This window comes from Daldinia loculata (genome assembly GCF_022478755.1).
Source record: "Daldinia loculata strain CBS 113971 unplaced genomic scaffold F4817scaffold_7, whole genome shotgun sequence".
Lineage (NCBI taxonomy): Eukaryota > Fungi > Ascomycota > Sordariomycetes > Xylariales > Hypoxylaceae > Daldinia > Daldinia loculata.
The window spans coordinates 800894-817118 of NW_026054861.1; the positions used below are offsets into that span (position 1 = coordinate 800894).

The 16225-nt window shown below is 45.9% G+C and overlaps 7 protein-coding genes and 1 non-coding gene across 8 annotated transcripts; 4 read left to right on the forward strand and 4 right to left on the reverse strand.

The window, feature by feature from the left end:
* Positions 1 to 191: 191 nt before the first annotated feature.
* F4817DRAFT_264907 (WD40 repeat-like protein) lies at positions 192 to 1799 on the forward strand. Its single transcript, XM_049299347.1, has one exon. The coding sequence runs from the start codon at positions 268 to 270 to the stop codon at positions 1720 to 1722; it is 1455 nt and encodes a 484-aa protein (XP_049162302.1). The 5' UTR covers positions 192 to 267; the 3' UTR covers positions 1723 to 1799.
* Positions 1799 to 4467, reverse strand: F4817DRAFT_264923 (P-loop containing nucleoside triphosphate hydrolase protein). The gene is made up of 3 exons (XM_049299348.1): positions 3836 to 4467; positions 3331 to 3773; positions 1799 to 3259 (listed from the first exon to the last, which is right to left on the reverse strand). Exons 1-3 carry the CDS (start codon positions 4193 to 4195, stop codon positions 1876 to 1878), a joined length of 2187 nt encoding a protein of 728 aa, XP_049162303.1. The 5' UTR covers positions 4196 to 4467; the 3' UTR covers positions 1799 to 1875.
* A 624-nt stretch (positions 4468 to 5091) lies between these two features.
* On the forward strand, positions 5092 to 7050 carry F4817DRAFT_356824 (uncharacterized protein; the record flags this gene model as incomplete). Its single annotated transcript, XM_049305842.1, has 5 exons — positions 5092 to 5095; positions 5329 to 5516; positions 5595 to 6157; positions 6217 to 6498; positions 6555 to 7050. The coding sequence occupies 5 exons, from the start codon at positions 5092 to 5094 to the stop codon at positions 7048 to 7050; spliced, it is 1533 nt and encodes a 510-aa protein (XP_049162304.1).
* F4817DRAFT_264955 (Prefoldin alpha subunit) lies at positions 7041 to 8122 on the reverse strand. The gene is made up of 6 exons (XM_049299349.1): positions 7991 to 8122; positions 7725 to 7892; positions 7497 to 7606; positions 7320 to 7437; positions 7114 to 7243; positions 7041 to 7051 (listed from the first exon to the last, which is right to left on the reverse strand). The coding sequence occupies exons 1-5, from the start codon at positions 8013 to 8015 to the stop codon at positions 7194 to 7196; spliced, it is 471 nt and encodes a 156-aa protein (XP_049162305.1). The 5' UTR covers positions 8016 to 8122; the 3' UTR covers positions 7041 to 7051; positions 7114 to 7193.
* A 135-nt stretch (positions 8123 to 8257) lies between these two features.
* On the reverse strand, positions 8258 to 11458 carry F4817DRAFT_328147 (CTP synthase). The gene is made up of 10 exons (XM_049302122.1): positions 11126 to 11458; positions 10933 to 10979; positions 10807 to 10862; positions 10721 to 10745; positions 10570 to 10667; positions 10372 to 10510; positions 10028 to 10219; positions 9659 to 9974; positions 9389 to 9550; positions 8258 to 9244 (listed from the first exon to the last, which is right to left on the reverse strand). Exons 1-10 carry the CDS (start codon positions 11172 to 11174, stop codon positions 8601 to 8603), a joined length of 1728 nt encoding a protein of 575 aa, XP_049162306.1. The 5' UTR covers positions 11175 to 11458; the 3' UTR covers positions 8258 to 8600.
* A 402-nt stretch (positions 11459 to 11860) lies between these two features.
* Positions 11861 to 14436, forward strand: F4817DRAFT_328149 (tRNA synthetases class II core domain (F)-domain-containing protein). The gene is made up of 9 exons (XM_049302123.1): positions 11861 to 12380; positions 12442 to 12823; positions 12880 to 12958; positions 13066 to 13170; positions 13242 to 13517; positions 13582 to 13648; positions 13763 to 13795; positions 13864 to 13942; positions 14026 to 14436. The coding sequence occupies exons 1-9, from the start codon at positions 12002 to 12004 to the stop codon at positions 14174 to 14176; spliced, it is 1551 nt and encodes a 516-aa protein (XP_049162307.1). The 5' UTR covers positions 11861 to 12001; the 3' UTR covers positions 14177 to 14436.
* F4817DRAFT_328150 (uncharacterized protein) lies at positions 14437 to 15574 on the forward strand. The gene has a single exon (XM_049302124.1). The coding sequence runs from the start codon at positions 14458 to 14460 to the stop codon at positions 14830 to 14832; it is 375 nt and encodes a 124-aa protein (XP_049162308.1). The 5' UTR covers positions 14437 to 14457; the 3' UTR covers positions 14833 to 15574.
* Positions 15575 to 15638: 64 nt separating this feature from the next.
* On the reverse strand, positions 15639 to 15722 carry F4817DRAFT_t33. Its single transcript has one exon. It is a non-coding gene; the product is annotated as a tRNA-Arg (tRNA).
* Positions 15723 to 16225: the final 503 nt, after the last annotated feature.

Here is a 16225-nt window from a genome sequence, read left to right on the forward strand (position 1 = left end):
GTAAATAGAAAAGTGGATCTAGATGCTAGTCATACGGAATACATATGTGGGACTTGGTGGATATTCACAAAACCGGAGATCATTCAACTAATGAGTTATACGGTGTACATCCAATCTTATCGATAATGCTTGTTAACTTGTACCTAGCTTAGATCCAATGCATCAATCCAAACATTTGCTTAACCATTTGCTCTAAACTTTAGCCATCATCACTATCATCACTATTATCATTACCACCTACATAACACTCCATAGCCAGCCAACACGATGGAGATCGGCACTCCCGATCTCAAATCTCTCGTGCTAGAGAACGCCCGACGCTCGAAATCGCTCTTCGCAGATCCATCAGCCCGCGAGTCGGCGCGCAAGAAAGTCAAGCTGACCGACGACGCGCTCGAACCCCAACGCGAGAAAGACGCTCTATCCCTCCGCCTCCACGCCGAATACCAATATGTGCGAGAACTACCTCCCGCCCTTGCCCAGAAGCAGGCGAGTGCCATGAGCGCCAGGAAGAAGGGCAAGCGGCCAGCTGCGAACGAACCCCCGGCCGCACCAGAAGACCAGAAGACACAGAAGCTAATCGAGGGCATCGCGCAATCCTCCTCGTCCAGTACAAATAACCTCCCTTCAAACTCCAATGCCCTAGTCCATCTGCAACGACCTCCCGCTACCTTACCCGGTTCAAGCACCACCACATCCCAATCCCTAAGCGTCGCCCGAGCGCAGGCCACGCATCAAGCCAAGCCCGACTGGCATCCCCCATGGAAGCTCATGAGAGTAATTTCGGGCCATCTAGGCTGGGTGCGTGCCCTAGCCGTAGAGCCGCACAACCAGTGGTTTGCTAGCGGTGCCGGCGACCGCACCATCAAGATCTGGGATCTAGCAACAGGGAACCTAAGGCTGACCTTGACGGGCCACATATCCACCGTGCGAGGCCTCGCTGTATCCCCTCGACACCCGTATCTATTCTCCTGTGGCGAGGATAAGATGGTAAAATGTTGGGACTTGGAAACGAACAAGGTGATTCGGCATTACCACGGCCACCTTAGTGGCGTGTATACCTTATCATTACACCCTACTCTCGATGTTCTAGTAACAGGTGGCCGAGACGGCGTAGCCCGCGTCTGGGATATGCGCACACGCAGCAACATCCATGTATTATCCGGGCACAAGGGCACCGTGGCCGACCTCAAGTGTCAAGAAGCCGACCCGCAAGTCATAACCGCGTCTCTCGACTCCACCGTGCGTCTCTGGGACCTCGCTGCAGGCAAGACCATGGGCGTCCTCACACACCACAAAAAGGGTGTCCGCGCACTGGCCCTCCACCCCAGCGAATTCACTTTTGCGACCGGCAGCACCGGCAGCATCAAGCAATGGAAATGTCCCGAGGGCGCCTTCATGGGCAACTTCGACGGTCACAACGCCATCATCAATTCCCTCGCCCTCAACGAGGATGTCCTGTTCTCCGGCGGCGATAACGGTTCCATGAGCTTCTGGGACTGGAAAACCGGACACCGGTTCCAGTCTTTAGATTCTATTGCCCAGCCGGGGTCCCTAGACGCCGAGGCGGGTATCATGAGCTCGACGTTCGACCGCACGGGACTGCGGCTTATTGTCGGTGAGGCAGATAAGACGATTAAGATATGGAAGCAGGATGAGAAGGCAACGCCGGAGACGCATCCGCTCGAGTGGAAACCTACGCTGGGGAGACAAAAGTATTAATTAATTAGGAGTCAAAATTTGCATAATTTGTATTGTATTGCTCGCACTTGGGGGTGTGTTTTAGACATTCTGCGCTACGAAGGACGGAAACAGATGATAACTATCAGGGGTATTAACGTCGTAAATATTGGTTTTGGTACTATCTGTACATTATTAGAATGCTATACCCAGCGCCCGAATCTCAGGGTCGTCTCGAAATGCGAGCTTGATCTCTTCATCGCCTACAGCAAGCCTGATCTTGCTCGGCCGTTCTGCTCTCTGGCCTTCAAGGATGATGATTCCAGCTCCAGTGAGATCAACCGCAGCTGTACTAATGCCTGCCGGTCTAGGGAGCTTTTGCTCTTTCTTTCGTGTGCTTATGTCGACTTTAGAATCTCTATCCGTTGTATGTCTCAGTAAACCAACTCGACGGCTACCGGCATCTAATACCAGAGCCCGGTTCATCTCCTCCATCACATCGCCGTAGGTGCTATCGGGCAAACCTGTCCGCTCGTTCCTCACTAGTAGGGACGCGAGAATTAACTTGGAAGCAAACGGAAGCGCTCGTAGGTATTGCTGCAAGGGACTCGTGGTCGCTTCGTTGATCGCTCGCTTAACTGTCGCTATCGTGACCTTACCTCTCGAGCTCTTTGTTCTGTCTGCTTCGCCCGTTTTTGCCTTTGCCCTCTTACTTGGAGTTCCCGGGTCAGGGCCCGAGCCCTTGACGTCAGCTTCAGCTAGCTCAACAGCTCGCCGGCAGATATCGAGAGCGCGCCGCGCATCGCCACTCACAGCAGCGACTTTGCGGCTGGCGAACTGAACAGCATCTGGTTCGACGATGTTACCCGGAACACCCTCAAGCCGCGACTGGATGATCTTCATGAGTTGTTCGTGGTTGTAGCCTGGGAATGTGATACGTGTCAGGCCCAGACGACTGCTAATTTTGTTGCTAAGCGTTCTTTCCGGCAAGTCCATCGTGTTAGCCACTGCCAGTACAATAAGTCGCGAGTGTCTCAGCCCAGGCCAGTTGAAAAAGTTATACATGACGCTTTGGTTCTTAGTAACGAGTTGGTCGAGCTCGTCCATCAGGACAACACAAGGGACTCGTCGAGGGCTCGGGTTGTTAAACTCTCGCTCGAGGAGATCTAGTGCCTGGCTCGGGCTGACTCGCTGTCCCTTCAAAGCCTCCCAGAGGAGGGAGTACGACTGGTGCGGGTCGGTTATCTTCATACCATTGATTTCGACGAAGATGAAGTCGTCTAACTCGTCGGATCGCACCGCTTCGTCTAGCTTTGACACCACCTCTCGTACTGTAGCCGTCTTCCCCGTTCCTGGAGTTCCAGAGATGTAGATACAAGCGCCAGAGCCATCAGTAATAGCAGCCTCGAGATGCGAATATACCAAAGAGAACTCGGATTCTCGGCAAGGTAAGCTAGTTGGTACCGATGCAACGTGTAATTGAGCCCTTGCAATCTGGAAAGGGGAAGACTGGTGGTGGCTTGGAGAAAGTATTCGGGTAGCAAGCGGGGTGAATTCCAACGCCTTTTTCACCACAACTCTAGTAGTCTAGGTTAACAACACTTGGTCACAATTTTCGGGACATGGCGGACTAAGCATCCAAGTATTTACCTGCGGTTAGAAGGTGTCACGACCTGTTTTGTTTTCTGCCTCTTTCTCGGCGTAGTGACAGGTCGAGGAGCGCCGTCATCAGAAGGACAATCCTCGTCTCGCTCTGGCTGGGTAGCCACATAGTCCGTTTCTCGGGTAGATACATCATGATTGCGCCGCTTCCTTGTCGATCTCGTCCCGCTCCGTACCAATTCTAGCAGGTCGTCCACATCTCCTTCCCTGCCGGAATAGACGTCCTCCCATATAAACTCTTCTGTGTACGTCGCAGTCCTCGTATTGCATCCTCTTTTGCAAATGAAGGTCTTGTTGTAGCCTGGTGAGTTACGGGGGACCTTACCACTGGGATATTCCTCCTGAAACTTCTGCTGAGACATAACCACGGCTCTGCCGTTGATAGAAGCTAATGGATTGACATCAGTAGATGGCGTGATGTATAATTCATTCTAAGCTCAGTATAATTAGCAAGGGAAGCAGGGAAGCGTATAGATTAATACCAAATACCAACCGGTAGGAAATCAGTTCTCTTCCGATCGCTATTTCGGATCTCTTTCTCAGTAGAAAACCACAGGAAATTAGCTGCCTTATCTCCATCCTCGTCGGCTTCGCGGAATTCGGCAACTATAGCGACCCAGGCCTCATTGGAGCCATCGGCCTTTAATAGAACACAATCGCCAACGTAGCATTCGAAAGTGCCCATGCGAGCGCCCACTATGCTATGATGGGCATTCCTCTTCCTCTTGGTAGGCGATGCAGATGACTCGGCTTCCCGGTAAATCCACTCCCAGGGGTGATCATCGACACCCAACTCATCATCCGAGTCATCTCTGGCGACCCCCTTAATGACGTTGGAAGACCGGCGGACCATCGGGGATTACCAGCTAAAATCAAAAGGGTGTAATGAGAATAAATTATTACAAGTCGAAATTAGGAAACGCTCCAAAAACTTTGTTTGTTCAATTAAGTAATTGAGTAATTGGTGCGCATTATAATAAAACGAATGTCGGTAGGTGCTCTTGTAAGTGAACAGCGGGCAGCGGAGAGCGGTAACTAGCAGATTGGACGCGGCTTCTCGTGTAAGGCAGATTCGCGCAATCACGTGACCTGTTAGTTTAATTAATTAAATTGATTAGGTACAGCTTTACCAAGCCGACAACATAGTAGAAATTATATGAATCCTCATTCATGAAATTGAAAAATAATAGAAGAATATTTATCTAGTTGATATTTTTTTTTTGGTTGCCCACGCAAATTATCTAAACAGATTGCTTGCTACAACATAGCTCTTTGCCTTGTACACAACGGAGCGGATACTTGCATGTGCTACACCGTCATGCAGTAGACTGTAGGGGTACACACATGGCAACACCTAACCTACATGTATGTTGTAATCAAGGTAGGCGCCGCCTACTTATAGAGCCCTAAGGCAACTACGGCCACTACGGCAACTACCGATTCCTGCCACTTTATATCTTAACCACAATGTCGGCATTTCAAAGACATAAATTTGTCTATCTTTGGATTCCATCGCCGAATTATTCTAACCAGTTTCCTAGAACTTGAAACCCACGACGTATCTATAGAAGCTTTGTCTTATAATCTTAATACAATTTCCACTTGACAGCTTCATGCCTTCGTGTCTTTTCTTCATTTGATTTTAGAAACCTGATACTGGAACATACATCTACGCTGCAAGTCACAATGGAGTCCTTGATAGACTTGTATGTGTCTTTCTTACCTTGCATAATTAGTCGTCTTAAATCCATGGGTGAGACTAACTTGTGACTTGTCCTATCCTCAATAGTTCTGACTCGTTGAACGACGTTGATCGTGGCGGTGATCCGGCATCTTCCTTAGACTTACTTCTTCAAGGGTCAGACAACGGGGAAGCTGCACTTCAATACTTACCAGTTCTTCATCCCGGTGCCTACAATCCTTCTACCTACGAGCCCTTTGCCATGCTGTATCCACCCAAGGCAACTGGTAACACCTCGAAAACAGACGCCAACGCCACTAAGATGGATGACACCCACACAAACACCGTCACCCCCGACTCTCAGCCGGCACCTACTGAAGCAACTACTCAGACAGACACGTCGAGTTTCAAAGAAGAACCCAAGCCGGTCATTAGCCTGCGCAGTGCATCCAAAAGTGCGCATAGCATGGCTAATCCTACCGAGAAAGTGAAGGTTTGTAACTCCCTCGACAGCTTTCACTCGTATAAAAATGATAATCGCTAATACGGCCTTCCTTTTTGAAAATCTTAGGTCAACTTCATCATTTCTCACGCCCCAGAAGTAGCTTCCGGGGTGATTGAGGCCGTATACAAAGAACTGAGCCGAGCGAATGACAACAATCTTGAACTTCGCAAGACCCCCCAAGGCTCGTACATGAGAATCAACGGTCTTGCCAAGAACATCAAAGAGTATATCAACTTGGTACAGGATGTGGCTAAGGACTTGATCTCCAATGAGTCCATCGGAGGATCTAATTTTTTCATGGAACCTCCCGCCGAAATCGATAGCGCTGCTCAGGTCCTTCTGCACACCAACCCTGTATCGGGCGAAGTACGACCAATACTACAGCCAGGACAAGATGCTGTTGCCGGCCTGCAATTTCTGGAGACTCCTGAGCAGTACAAGGCGAAACTGAACGACTATCTCTACAAGTCGCTGATCAAAGCCGGCCGTCTCAAGTTGTCATTGACACTGAGAGTTTACTTAGGCCAGTTCATGTTGCGAAAGTACCCGAAGGGCAAGGAAGTGTATGGGTACAACGACTTCCATGCCATGGTGAAGAATCCCCGAGCCTCTGGATGGCTGAAGAACTGGTGAGCACTTGAACCTTTAAGATTCATAAAATTAGCCGGTATCACTAATGATTGAATAGGATCGGTGACGAGACACTAGTTAAAAGAGTCCTTGATTTTGTCAGGAACAGCACAAACGGTCCGTTCCAACCTATTGGCAACCAGGCGGCCGTAGCAGCGGATGTCCTACCGCAATATTCTCTCGAGATGCGCTCTGAGGGGACCAAGTTTGATGTACCTATCAAGAAGAGAACCAGCGAGAGGTCAAGAGGCACGATCGCTTGTAAGCTCTACCGCGTAACTTCGAGTACACTTGATGCCAACCCTGCCGAGGCTAATGTTTATAACTTGAGCCTTGGAAAGTAAGTCTACTACTAGATATGAATTGGTATGATATACAATCTGACGCCGCTACCAGGAACCTCGACTGGCAATTGGAAGGCATCGAAGAGGACAAGGGCGCAAAGACGTTCCCAGAAGTTACCCAGTACTTAAGATCTGCCAAGGCCGAACTATTAAACTCGGAGCGACCTCACGACCTTAACGTCTATCCCAGCGTCAAGCTGGAACCCTCCATCGCGGTGGAGAGTAAAATCAAGCATGTCGCGGTCAAGACAATCTATCAATTCAGATGGAAGGCCACAACGTACATTGTCGAGATCGCAGTCAACCACCGATGGGACAGCATCCCTGCCATGAGAGCCAAGGCAGTGCCGAAGATCGAACTTGGAATCAGCATCTTTGGAGAAGACTGGGATTCGGAAGAGGATGTGGTTGGGAACGTCTGGGGCGACGAGTTGGAGTGTCTACTTGAAGGCCTGCGAGGTGAAACGACGCCTAAGGGCCCTGACAGGGTTGACCATTTCCTACGGACAGTTGGTGACATTCGCGATGCCTTTGAGCACCTCTTCTAGGCTTGCCATTTCAGGTTCAGACCATGAGTTATGATAGGAAGGATGTATCAAAACAATCCCTACTTGTTGATAGTTTGGCGCTGGGGCTTTGATGTTTGTTAAGAGCTAAGATCCATCAAGGATATCTCACAGCTCTTGGCCGTTTACGATGATGCTGTCTGCTGCGCTCCGCCGACCATTTTTTGCCTCAAAACTAATAGTTTCGCAAGTTGTATTAGCTACTGAAACGGAGAGAAAATCCAGATTAGGACGTATAGAGTCAATAATACCTTCTTCGACAACCCGTACGTTGTTAGTTTTGCCCTGCACGATTGCTTCTAGATCCCTTATACTTGCTCCTAACTCGCCCACCTTGTTCTCGTAGAAATCCGCTGCTGATTTGATATTCTATACGCTCGTGTCAACAAATTCGTAGTCCTGATGCCCATGCTACACGTGGTTCTCACCTTCTCGACGTAGAAGCCGGTGCCAATGTCGACGACGACGTGGGACGCATCAGCGAGGGTCCCACGCACGTAGAGGGAGTTGGTAAGAGGGACGAGGATCGAGTTGTTTTCTGTAATTTCTTAGATCTCAAATTCAAATTCGCTTTCTCATCATAGCTATCCCATGCCGAGCAATAGCAATAGCAATAGCAATAGTAATAGTAATAGTGATAGTGACAGTGGACGTACCCCGTAGAGCAGGCGACTTGTTTTTATCCTGAACGCAGCGCAGACATTCGCGGAACTTGGACTGGGCGGCGTGGAGCTGGGTAAAGGACGACGTCAGGTGCTCTAGTTCCTCGTCGAGTTGCTTCTTCACCTGGCTGAGCTGCTGGGCGCTCAGGGTGTCGAGGTTGACTGTTGGTTTAGAGATGGAGGGGTTAGTCAATCAATCCTATCTGACTACTTGGAATAACTAAATGAAAATAAAGATATAGGAGTGGAAATAAACATACTCGTCTCGCTGTTACCGCTGGCCATTCTATGGTCTATGATCTGATACTAAATTGCCTTGCGGAAATTATAGAAATTATAGGTTCAGGTCGGTTGAATAAAGGTGAGCTTAACTTCAAATGTGGTGTAAATTGAAGATGTGGTGGGGTGGGAATGCTTGAACTATCAGCACTGTTGTACTATGTATACGGCGGGCGAAAGTGGAGCTGCTTTTTCATACATGTTATTAAAATGTTAACATTCTCAAGTTACAACACTTGATTAACACATTTTCATTCTAATCAAAGTTTCATTTTTTTCTCTATGCTCTCTTTTAATATATATTTGTAAACCACGTAACTAGAATATCATAGTGCCAACTGGCTTACACCCTGCAAGCGTGAAGTTATATGATAGTAACAGATCGAACCCAGATTGCGTAGTAGTCCCCTTAATTTAAAATAACTATCCGCTCTAGCTCCATAGCTGGACGGCAAGTAAAATATGTTCCTTTGTTTCTCTCTAGGTTTAACCTCCCATTAACAAGAATAAGTCTGATAGGACTCGCCTCAGATAGATTCTAGCCTATGCTATCCATTACGAAGAAAATTTGTTCCTCTATCATCCGCAAAATCAGAAATGAACGCTCTCCTCCGCACCATTGACAAGACCGTTAGTTTGCTTCTTCTGTTGTCGTATCTCCTGGATAACCTGGTCGAGGCAGCCTGTGCTGGCAGCCATAAAACCGAGGTACGTAGGCGACGGAGCGAGAACGCGAGATGTAAACTCGGGGTGGGCCTGGACTCCAACGAAAAAGGGATGATCCTTCAGCTCAACCACTTCCATACGCTTTCCTGATTCATCCTTGCCAATGAAGTTGAGCCCAACCTTCTCGAGCTCCTCGATATAATCAGGGTTGACTTCGTAACGGTGTCTGTGTCGCTCTTCCATAACGCTGGAGTCTGCGTACAAGGCCCGAAGCTTACTCCACTCGCTCCCGGATTGGAAATGTGTTGCTTTTGTACCGAGTCGCATTGTGCCGCCCATTATCTCTTTTGACCCTTCTGGCATGAAGATGACAACACGATGTTCGGCGTTAGCATCAAATTCTTCCGAGGTAGCACCCTTATATCCACACAGATTCTGAGCGGCTTCTATAACGGCGACCTGCATTCCAAGGCAGATTCCCAGGTAAGGGATCTTGCATTCGCGTGCCCATTTTGCAGCCTTGACCATCCCTGCTACGCCTCTACCACCGAATCCTCCCGGGCAGATGCCTGTATTGAATTAGCCGGTAGCACGTTAAAGGCGCCCGAAAATATTTAGATAGCTCAAGGCCTACTTTCCAAGCAGCCACTTTATTGGTATAGATTGCGTTCCAGCTCTCTTGTAATGGGGATGACGAATATTAAATTACTTACAACCAGAAGCAACAGTAAGTTGTGACCAAGCCTTATGATATATGGTGGGATCGCTCTTCAAAGTAGCATCTTCAAGGTGCTCTGCATCAATCCAGCATAGGTTTAGCTTGCGGTTGCATCGCATTGCAGAATGTTCTAGAGCCTTGATCACGGAGAGGTAACCTAGACATCACATGTTAGTTTTCGCTATTCTAGGGATAATATATATCTTTAAATAAACAACACCTATGATTTAATAGACAGAGTTATAAATGAATTGGCGATACTTACTATCAGGAAGTGCGATATATTTACCAACCAAAGCAATTATTACCGGCTCTAGGTATGGCTTTGTCACGACAGTCTTCTTCCATAATTTCCATAAGTTTTCGCCTTTGCTGACCAAGGTCGGGGGGATCGATAATTGGTCTAACATCAAGGCCTCGCGTAGACGGTGAAGCAAGCCCTGGTCCTCAAGGAGTAGTGGTACTTGATAAATAGTCTCGATATCCCGAACGGTAACAACCTGTTTGAATTCGACCTGGCAGCTTCGGGCAATCTTTTGAGTCGTAGCTTCGTCGAGAGCACGCTCGCAGCGGCAAGCAATCTATAGATGCTCTTAGTTGCCAATATCACATAATATCCCATTTTGGTACTAACCAGGTCTGGTATTAAACCGGCGCTTCGCATCTGTTTGATAGCATGTTGCGTAGGCTTGGTCTTCTCCTCGCCATGGATGATGGGCACGTAAGAGACATGTATGTTGACCAAGTTTCCTTTGCCAACCTTATATCGGAACTGAGTTAATGCTTCGACGAAGGGCATGCTCTCAATGTCGCCAACAGTGCCACCCTATTAGGAGCCAATTAGATCCGTAAAATCAAAGCCAGTTGCGTAGCTAATAACAATAAATCCAGTGTAAAAACGTACCAATTCAACTATAAACCAATATTAATTAGCGCCTGAAAACTCGCTGGGGGCCATGAATACATACTGATACAGACATCGGGTTCTTCGCTACTATCATCAACAGGTATCCTCGCTACCCGCTGAATCCAGTCCTGAATGGCATCTGTGATGTGAGGTACAACCTGGACTGTGCGACCTATGTAGTCACCCTTCCGTTCCCGTTCGATTACAGCCCTTTAAGGAAGTTAGTATAAAGCAAAACTAAAACAAAATGACAGGCCAGTGTGACGAACTTGTAGATCTTGCCAGTTGTGATGTTGTTCTCATTAGTGAGGTTGAGGTTCAAATAACGCTCATAGTTTCCGAGATCAAGATCAGATTCGCCTCCGTCCTAGTTTCTATTAGCATGCTAGTAACGATACAATCCTGAAAGTTAGATTTCACCTTTAGAACAAAGCACTCTCCATGTCTTAAAAAATCGATTACTGTTAGTATTGCAATATATTTATCACCTTAGGTATCTCACCTACTCGAGTGGGCCTAATGTACCAGCGTCTACATTCAAATACGGGTCAATTTTAATTGCCTAAGCCACAATCCCCAATTAGCATATGATCGTTAAATGACACGGAAAAGTGCATGCTCGTAGCTCATACCGTAACCTTAAGACCCGTCGTCTTAAGCAGAAGCCCAGACGAGGAAGCTTAAAAAAGTTAGCAGAGCCAGAAGTATAAGTGGTTCATTTCTCGCTGCTATACCTATTATGCCTATCAAATAATCAAGTTAGCAGCTGAAGCCGACTTTAGTATATTTTGTCATCATTGTAAACAAGAGTGAAAAGAGCAATACCTTTGCCAATGCCGCTGATGACACCGCCGCTGACTAGCACGTACTTCATCTTGCTAACTTGCCGCGAAAGCTTGGAAAACGTAGACGTACGGCACCGGCGTCAATTCAGGTAGGGCTACCTCTTATATCACGAGGCTTGAATAATATACCTAATTAGAGGAAGGGGGATTGTTGGGAATGGAAATAAAAAAATAATTATTTGGAAGTTTTGCGGCGAGTCCGACTCTGCAGCAGGCAGAATAATGATACTAAAAAAAAAAAGTTTATCTGCCTTACTGCTAAACAAGCTTTCTGACAAGTACCCCTCTATCGATAAGATGACTTTATTCTTTTTTACAAGTTACTAGGATGTTAAATGTTATTTGGTGGAGATGTTACTTAAAAGAGTAAGGTATTAAGACATACGAAATATTATGGCAAGATACGCATCTTATGTTTTCGGGAAGACTTTTATCATTAAAAATTACCTGTTCAGGCAAAAATTAAGCTAGAATCTTCGAACGGTTTTGTATCTTACCATACAAATAAACCAATACGATACCTATTAACTGCTTCAAGTAACATCTCCACCAAATAACATTTAACATCCTAGTAACTTGTATTCATGTTAGGCAGGCGGTAAAAAGATTGACGTATGTACATGCCGGTACGTACCGGTACGTACCTGATGGAGGGGCATGGGAGACCCTGGCTTCTCTCTTGGTGGGGTGAGGGGGAGGGGTGTTCCTAAGTTCGCGAAACAATTAATTCGTAGCATCAAATGTGACTCAGGCTCACACCAGCTTCATATAGCATACAAGAACCTCGAATTTTCACACTTCCTACTACCCGGACGCAACGCATGAAAACTAAACAGCACTACTTCCCACGTTGAGCATGGCATCCTCAACAACGAGCCCCCCGTCGGGGGATCTCGCCTCCCGCATTCTTCAGTCCCTCGACCAGACCTCGCCGCTCCTCTCGTCTGAAGCCTTTCCGGATGCGAGCTTCGTCGAAGTAAAGGCTGCTCTAGACCGATTGGCCTCTCGTGATATGGTGACCTACGATACGATAGAACGAGAAGAAGCTATATTAGAGCCTGAGGGCGAGCAGATTGCTGCCAATGGCAGTCACGAAGCCCGCGTATTCGATGCCTTGCGCTCTGCCATCGACGGCCTAACCGTGCAGGACCTAGAGAAGGTCATCGGTGACAAGAGTGTTGTTAAGATTGGCCAGGGCAAGGCGTTCAAGGAGAAGTGGATATCGAAGACGAAGGGTACGCGTACAGATACTATTCCTACTAAGCTGTTGTGGCTAACAAACCGGTGCGAATGCAGATGGCAAGTTCAAGGCCGTGCAAGAATCCATACAAGATGTTACCAAGGAGCAAATGTTAACCATTAAGGCGACACGAACATATCCTGACGCTAAACTACTTGCCGATTTGAAGAAGCGAAAACTTATCAAGATGCAAAAGATTATCAGCTTCAAAATTCATAAGGGTACCAAGTTCGCTCTCAAGATCCCTGAAGAGGCAACAGACTTAACTGCCGACATGATAAGTACGGGGTCGTGGAAGACTGCTACATTCAAGCCATACAACTTCAAGGCTTCAGGAGCAGACCAACGGTCGGGTGCATTGCATCCACTCAGCAAAGTTCGCGCCGAGTTCAGGCAGATTTTCTTTGAGATGGGGTTCGAGGAGATGCCCACCGATAAGTAGGTACTTCCAACGGTAGAAGATTCGCCCAAGCTAACATGGGCTTCCTCTCCAGGTTTGTCGAGTCTGGTTTCTGGAACTTCGACGCCCTTTATGTGCCACAGCAACACCCAGCCCGTGACTTACAAGACACCGTATGCGACCTCCTTCTTTTCCACCGTCATATATTAGAGGATATTTATGATATACTTTGGACCTTCTCTCTCTACCAGTAATAGCTCCTAACATTTTGTTGGAATAGTTCTATATTTCCGACCCTGCCGCAGCTGATAAGCCTCGAGAAACATCGCCTGATGACAAGAAAGACTACAACGCTTACTGGGAGAATGTGAAGGCGGTTCACCAAGTACGTATCCTCTATATAACCCCAGCTAGTCCCTCTAAACATTCGGGAGATTGCTAATTTACGGGACATAGGATGGCAAATATGGTTCAATCGGCTACCGATACCCCTGGTCGGGGGACGAGTCACTACGATTGGTGCTACGTACTCACACGACAGCTATCAGCGCAAATATGCTTCATAAACTAGCAGCCAGAAAAGGCCCTGACGGTCGCCCACCTCCAGCACGCTATTTCTCCATCGATAGAGTGTTCCGAAATGAGAGTGTTGATGCAACACATCTTGCAGAGTTCCATCAGGTCGAGGGTGTCATCGCTGACGCAAACTTGACTCTTGGTGGCCTCATGGAGGTGAGCATCTATACTTACTGACTAACTATAACAACAAAGCGAACCAATCGCTGACTGGTTCTAGTTCATGGACATCTTCTTTGGCAAGATGGGTATCACTGATCTCAAGTATAAGCCGGCCTACAACCCTTGTGCGTACTCCTTCAGGTCTACCTTGTCCCTATTTTTTTAATGAGACCCTGGACGTTATTCTGGGGTTTCCAGTAGCTTAGGTATATATCTACGTTTTGCTGACATTGACTTAGACACCGAACCTAGCATGGAAATTTTCTCTTATCGTACGTATCCCGCAAAAACGCATACTCTTTTAATCCCTTTTCAACTAGATACTAACATGTTATAACAGACAAGGGCCTAGGCAAGCTTATTGAAATAGGTAACAGCGGGATGTTCCGGCCCGAAATGCTCGAAGCTATGGGATTCCCGTACGTATCATACCCTTTGTTTGTTTTGCTATTCTCTTGAGCTTCCGTCATTATTCTTGATAAAATTCTTACTTTGATTGTAGCCCGGATACACGCGTTTACGGCTGGGGTCTGTCTTTGGAAAGGCCTACGATGATCAAATATGGAATCTCAAATATTCGCGAGCTACTAGGCCACAAGGTAGATTTGAAGTTTGTCCAAAGTAGTCCCGCCGTACGCTTGGATAAAGATTAGAAAAAAGGTTGTGGTTTTTTATGTACTAAACTAGAAGAAGTGGTTAAGCATAAAATAAACTAAACTTATTCTATCAATGTACTGGAGGCAACCCCGAAAGTTTTCAAAAACGTGGTCTGAGGCACGGACGTTGATTTTAAGCCCTCATGGCAAAAGTCAAAAGACGTGGTGGACACTCCTTAATAATATTACTGAAATAACCAAGTTTAAGTTTACTTGATTTTTTTTCTCTATAAATACACGTTATATATTTTTTACATCTTTTTAAATCCATTCTTTTGATGGATTTTTCTTCCAGGCATACGAAAAGCGTTAACAACTTCCTTAAATCATCTCTTTTTATACCAGTGAAGTTATGGCTCTCGGAACCCCATCCTAATGGGGAGCCCAACCCTCTGGGAAACCTGTCCGATGAGTTCACACGCGATGAAGCCCTTTGGAAATGGCGCACTGGCATGGAAAAGAGCTATAAAAACACTTCCTATTTGCACAGCACCACCCTTCTTTACAGCCCGTCACTCCAAGATATTGACTGCTTACCCGATGTTGGAGACTTCCTTGACACCTGCAATAAGACAGTACCGGTCTACATAACAATAGATACTGTTAAGTGCAGGCTACTGTTGACAGTACTCCATAATTACATATATCGTTGATGGTTTCGTCCATATCGGAGCGAGATCGAACGACGTCGCTTCATCTGCAAATTCATCGGTCCAAGAGATCTCCCGGCCGAATCCTTATCATCCCACTCAACTATCGACACTGTTGTTTCCATGAACAATGCTATCTGTAACGAGGTTGAGGCGCGACGCCATTCATATGAGAATCTTCTTGGTTCGGGAGAAGAAGGACTGGAATGGCGGTTAGGATTGAGCGCTGTCAAAGCACATAAGTTTCATATCCTTCAGCCTCTATTCCGAGCGCTACTTCTTATTGTTTCTCGGGAGAACTATAACAACGAGCGCTCGAAGGACATCGGCCGCATTCCCGTCTTATTAGTTCGCACGGGCATATAGGGCGGGTTAAGTGCACCTATCAAGTTTGAAGCCCTAGCAGGCAAGATCAATGGTTACAAAGGAAAGACTAGAAACGTTATAGAGGTAACACTTGAAGTAGCAATCGATTTTATAATGGACTTGGAGGCCAGGGAGGCAACGGCATTTGGTCTCCAACCAGACCCGGTAACGGCTTGGAAAACGGACGGACTAGCAGAAAATATCCGCATCATCTTGGGACAAGATGAGCCACTAAATGGACCAAGTTCCAGGTTTGTAAATACCGATAAATACCCATGAATGTCCAACTGTAGCAAAAATAAAGGAGCGGGAATTCGATAGGGCCAATCGTATCAATGGTGTGGGTGTACCTTGGGAAGAGTATTGCATTAAAGAAATTAAATTGTATAAGAGTTAGACAATTGTTGATATAACAAATGTGGCAAAAAGGAAAATACAAATTGAGCCCAACGTGGGGCTCGAACCCACAGCCTCTGGATACCATTTGAAAATAGAAGTCCAGTGCTCTACCATTGAGCTAGCTGGGCCTTAGACAGGCTTGCCAATTTCCCGGATTAAGCTACCTTATATTGAGCACTACAAAGGTCAAGGCCAAAAGTCTTGCACACTTAAGCTTACCAAAGCTTATGTCAAGTAACTTTAAACGAGATTTTTTAATGCCTTAAGTTTACAATAACTTTAATAATATAATTTAATTATATTAATAATATAACTTATTTATTTTACAAGTAATATAAACCACCACTGTTATATTATATAAACCGTGGTTAAATAAAATAAAATATTTTATTTTTTACGTAATATTATAAATAATTTTACGAATTTATAATTAATAATTTTTAAAAAAATATTATTATTTTAATTGAAAAATAATAAAAATTTTAATGTTAATTATACGTAAATTAAATTTATATTAATAAAATAATTTATAATATAAAAATATTATAAAAATATTATTACGTATATAATTAAATTTTGTTTTTTATAATTTTTTATATTAAAATCATTTTAATTAAAATTAAAACATAAA

Coding starts and splice junctions, on each gene's coding strand:
- F4817DRAFT_264907 (XM_049299347.1), top strand. CDS start 268: ATGGAGATCGGCACTCCCGATCTCAAATCTCTCGTGCTAGAGAACGCC.
- F4817DRAFT_328147 (XM_049302122.1), bottom strand. CDS start 11,174: ATGAAGTACGTGCTAGTCAGCGGCGGTGTCATCAGCGGCATTGGCAAA. Junction 10,746..10,806: donor GGTACATTAGGCCCACTCGA/GTAGGTGAGATA, acceptor CGATTTTTTAAG/ACATGGAGAGTGCTTTGTTC. Junction 9,975..10,027: donor CCGGTTTAATACCAGACCTG/GTTAGTACCAAA, acceptor GAGCATCTATAG/ATTGCTTGCCGCTGCGAGCG.
- F4817DRAFT_264955 (XM_049299349.1), bottom strand. CDS start 8,015: ATGGCCAGCGGTAACAGCGAGACGA. Junction 7,438..7,496: donor CCGGCTTCTACGTCGAGAAG/GTGAGAACCACG, acceptor ACGAGCGTATAG/AATATCAAATCAGCAGCGGA. Junction 7,244..7,319: donor CGTACGGGTTGTCGAAGAAG/GTATTATTGACT, acceptor CGAAACTATTAG/TTTTGAGGCAAAAAATGGTC.
- F4817DRAFT_264923 (XM_049299348.1), bottom strand. CDS start 4,195: ATGGTCCGCCGGTCTTCCAACGTCATTAAGGGGGTCGCCAGAGATGAC. Junction 3,774..3,835: donor AGAGAACTGATTTCCTACCG/GTTGGTATTTGG, acceptor TACTGAGCTTAG/AATGAATTATACATCACGCC. Junction 3,260..3,330: donor GTGACACCTTCTAACCGCAG/GTAAATACTTGG, acceptor CTAGACTACTAG/AGTTGTGGTGAAAAAGGCGT.
- F4817DRAFT_328150 (XM_049302124.1), top strand. CDS start 14,458: ATGGATTTTTCTTCCAGGCATACGAAAAGCGTTAACAACTTCCTTAAA.
- F4817DRAFT_328149 (XM_049302123.1), top strand. CDS start 12,002: ATGGCATCCTCAACAACGAGCCCCCCGTCGGGGGATCTCGCCTCCCGC. Junction 13,171..13,241: donor ATGTGAAGGCGGTTCACCAA/GTACGTATCCTC, acceptor TACGGGACATAG/GATGGCAAATATGGTTCAAT. Junction 13,796..13,863: donor CATGGAAATTTTCTCTTATC/GTACGTATCCCG, acceptor ATGTTATAACAG/ACAAGGGCCTAGGCAAGCTT.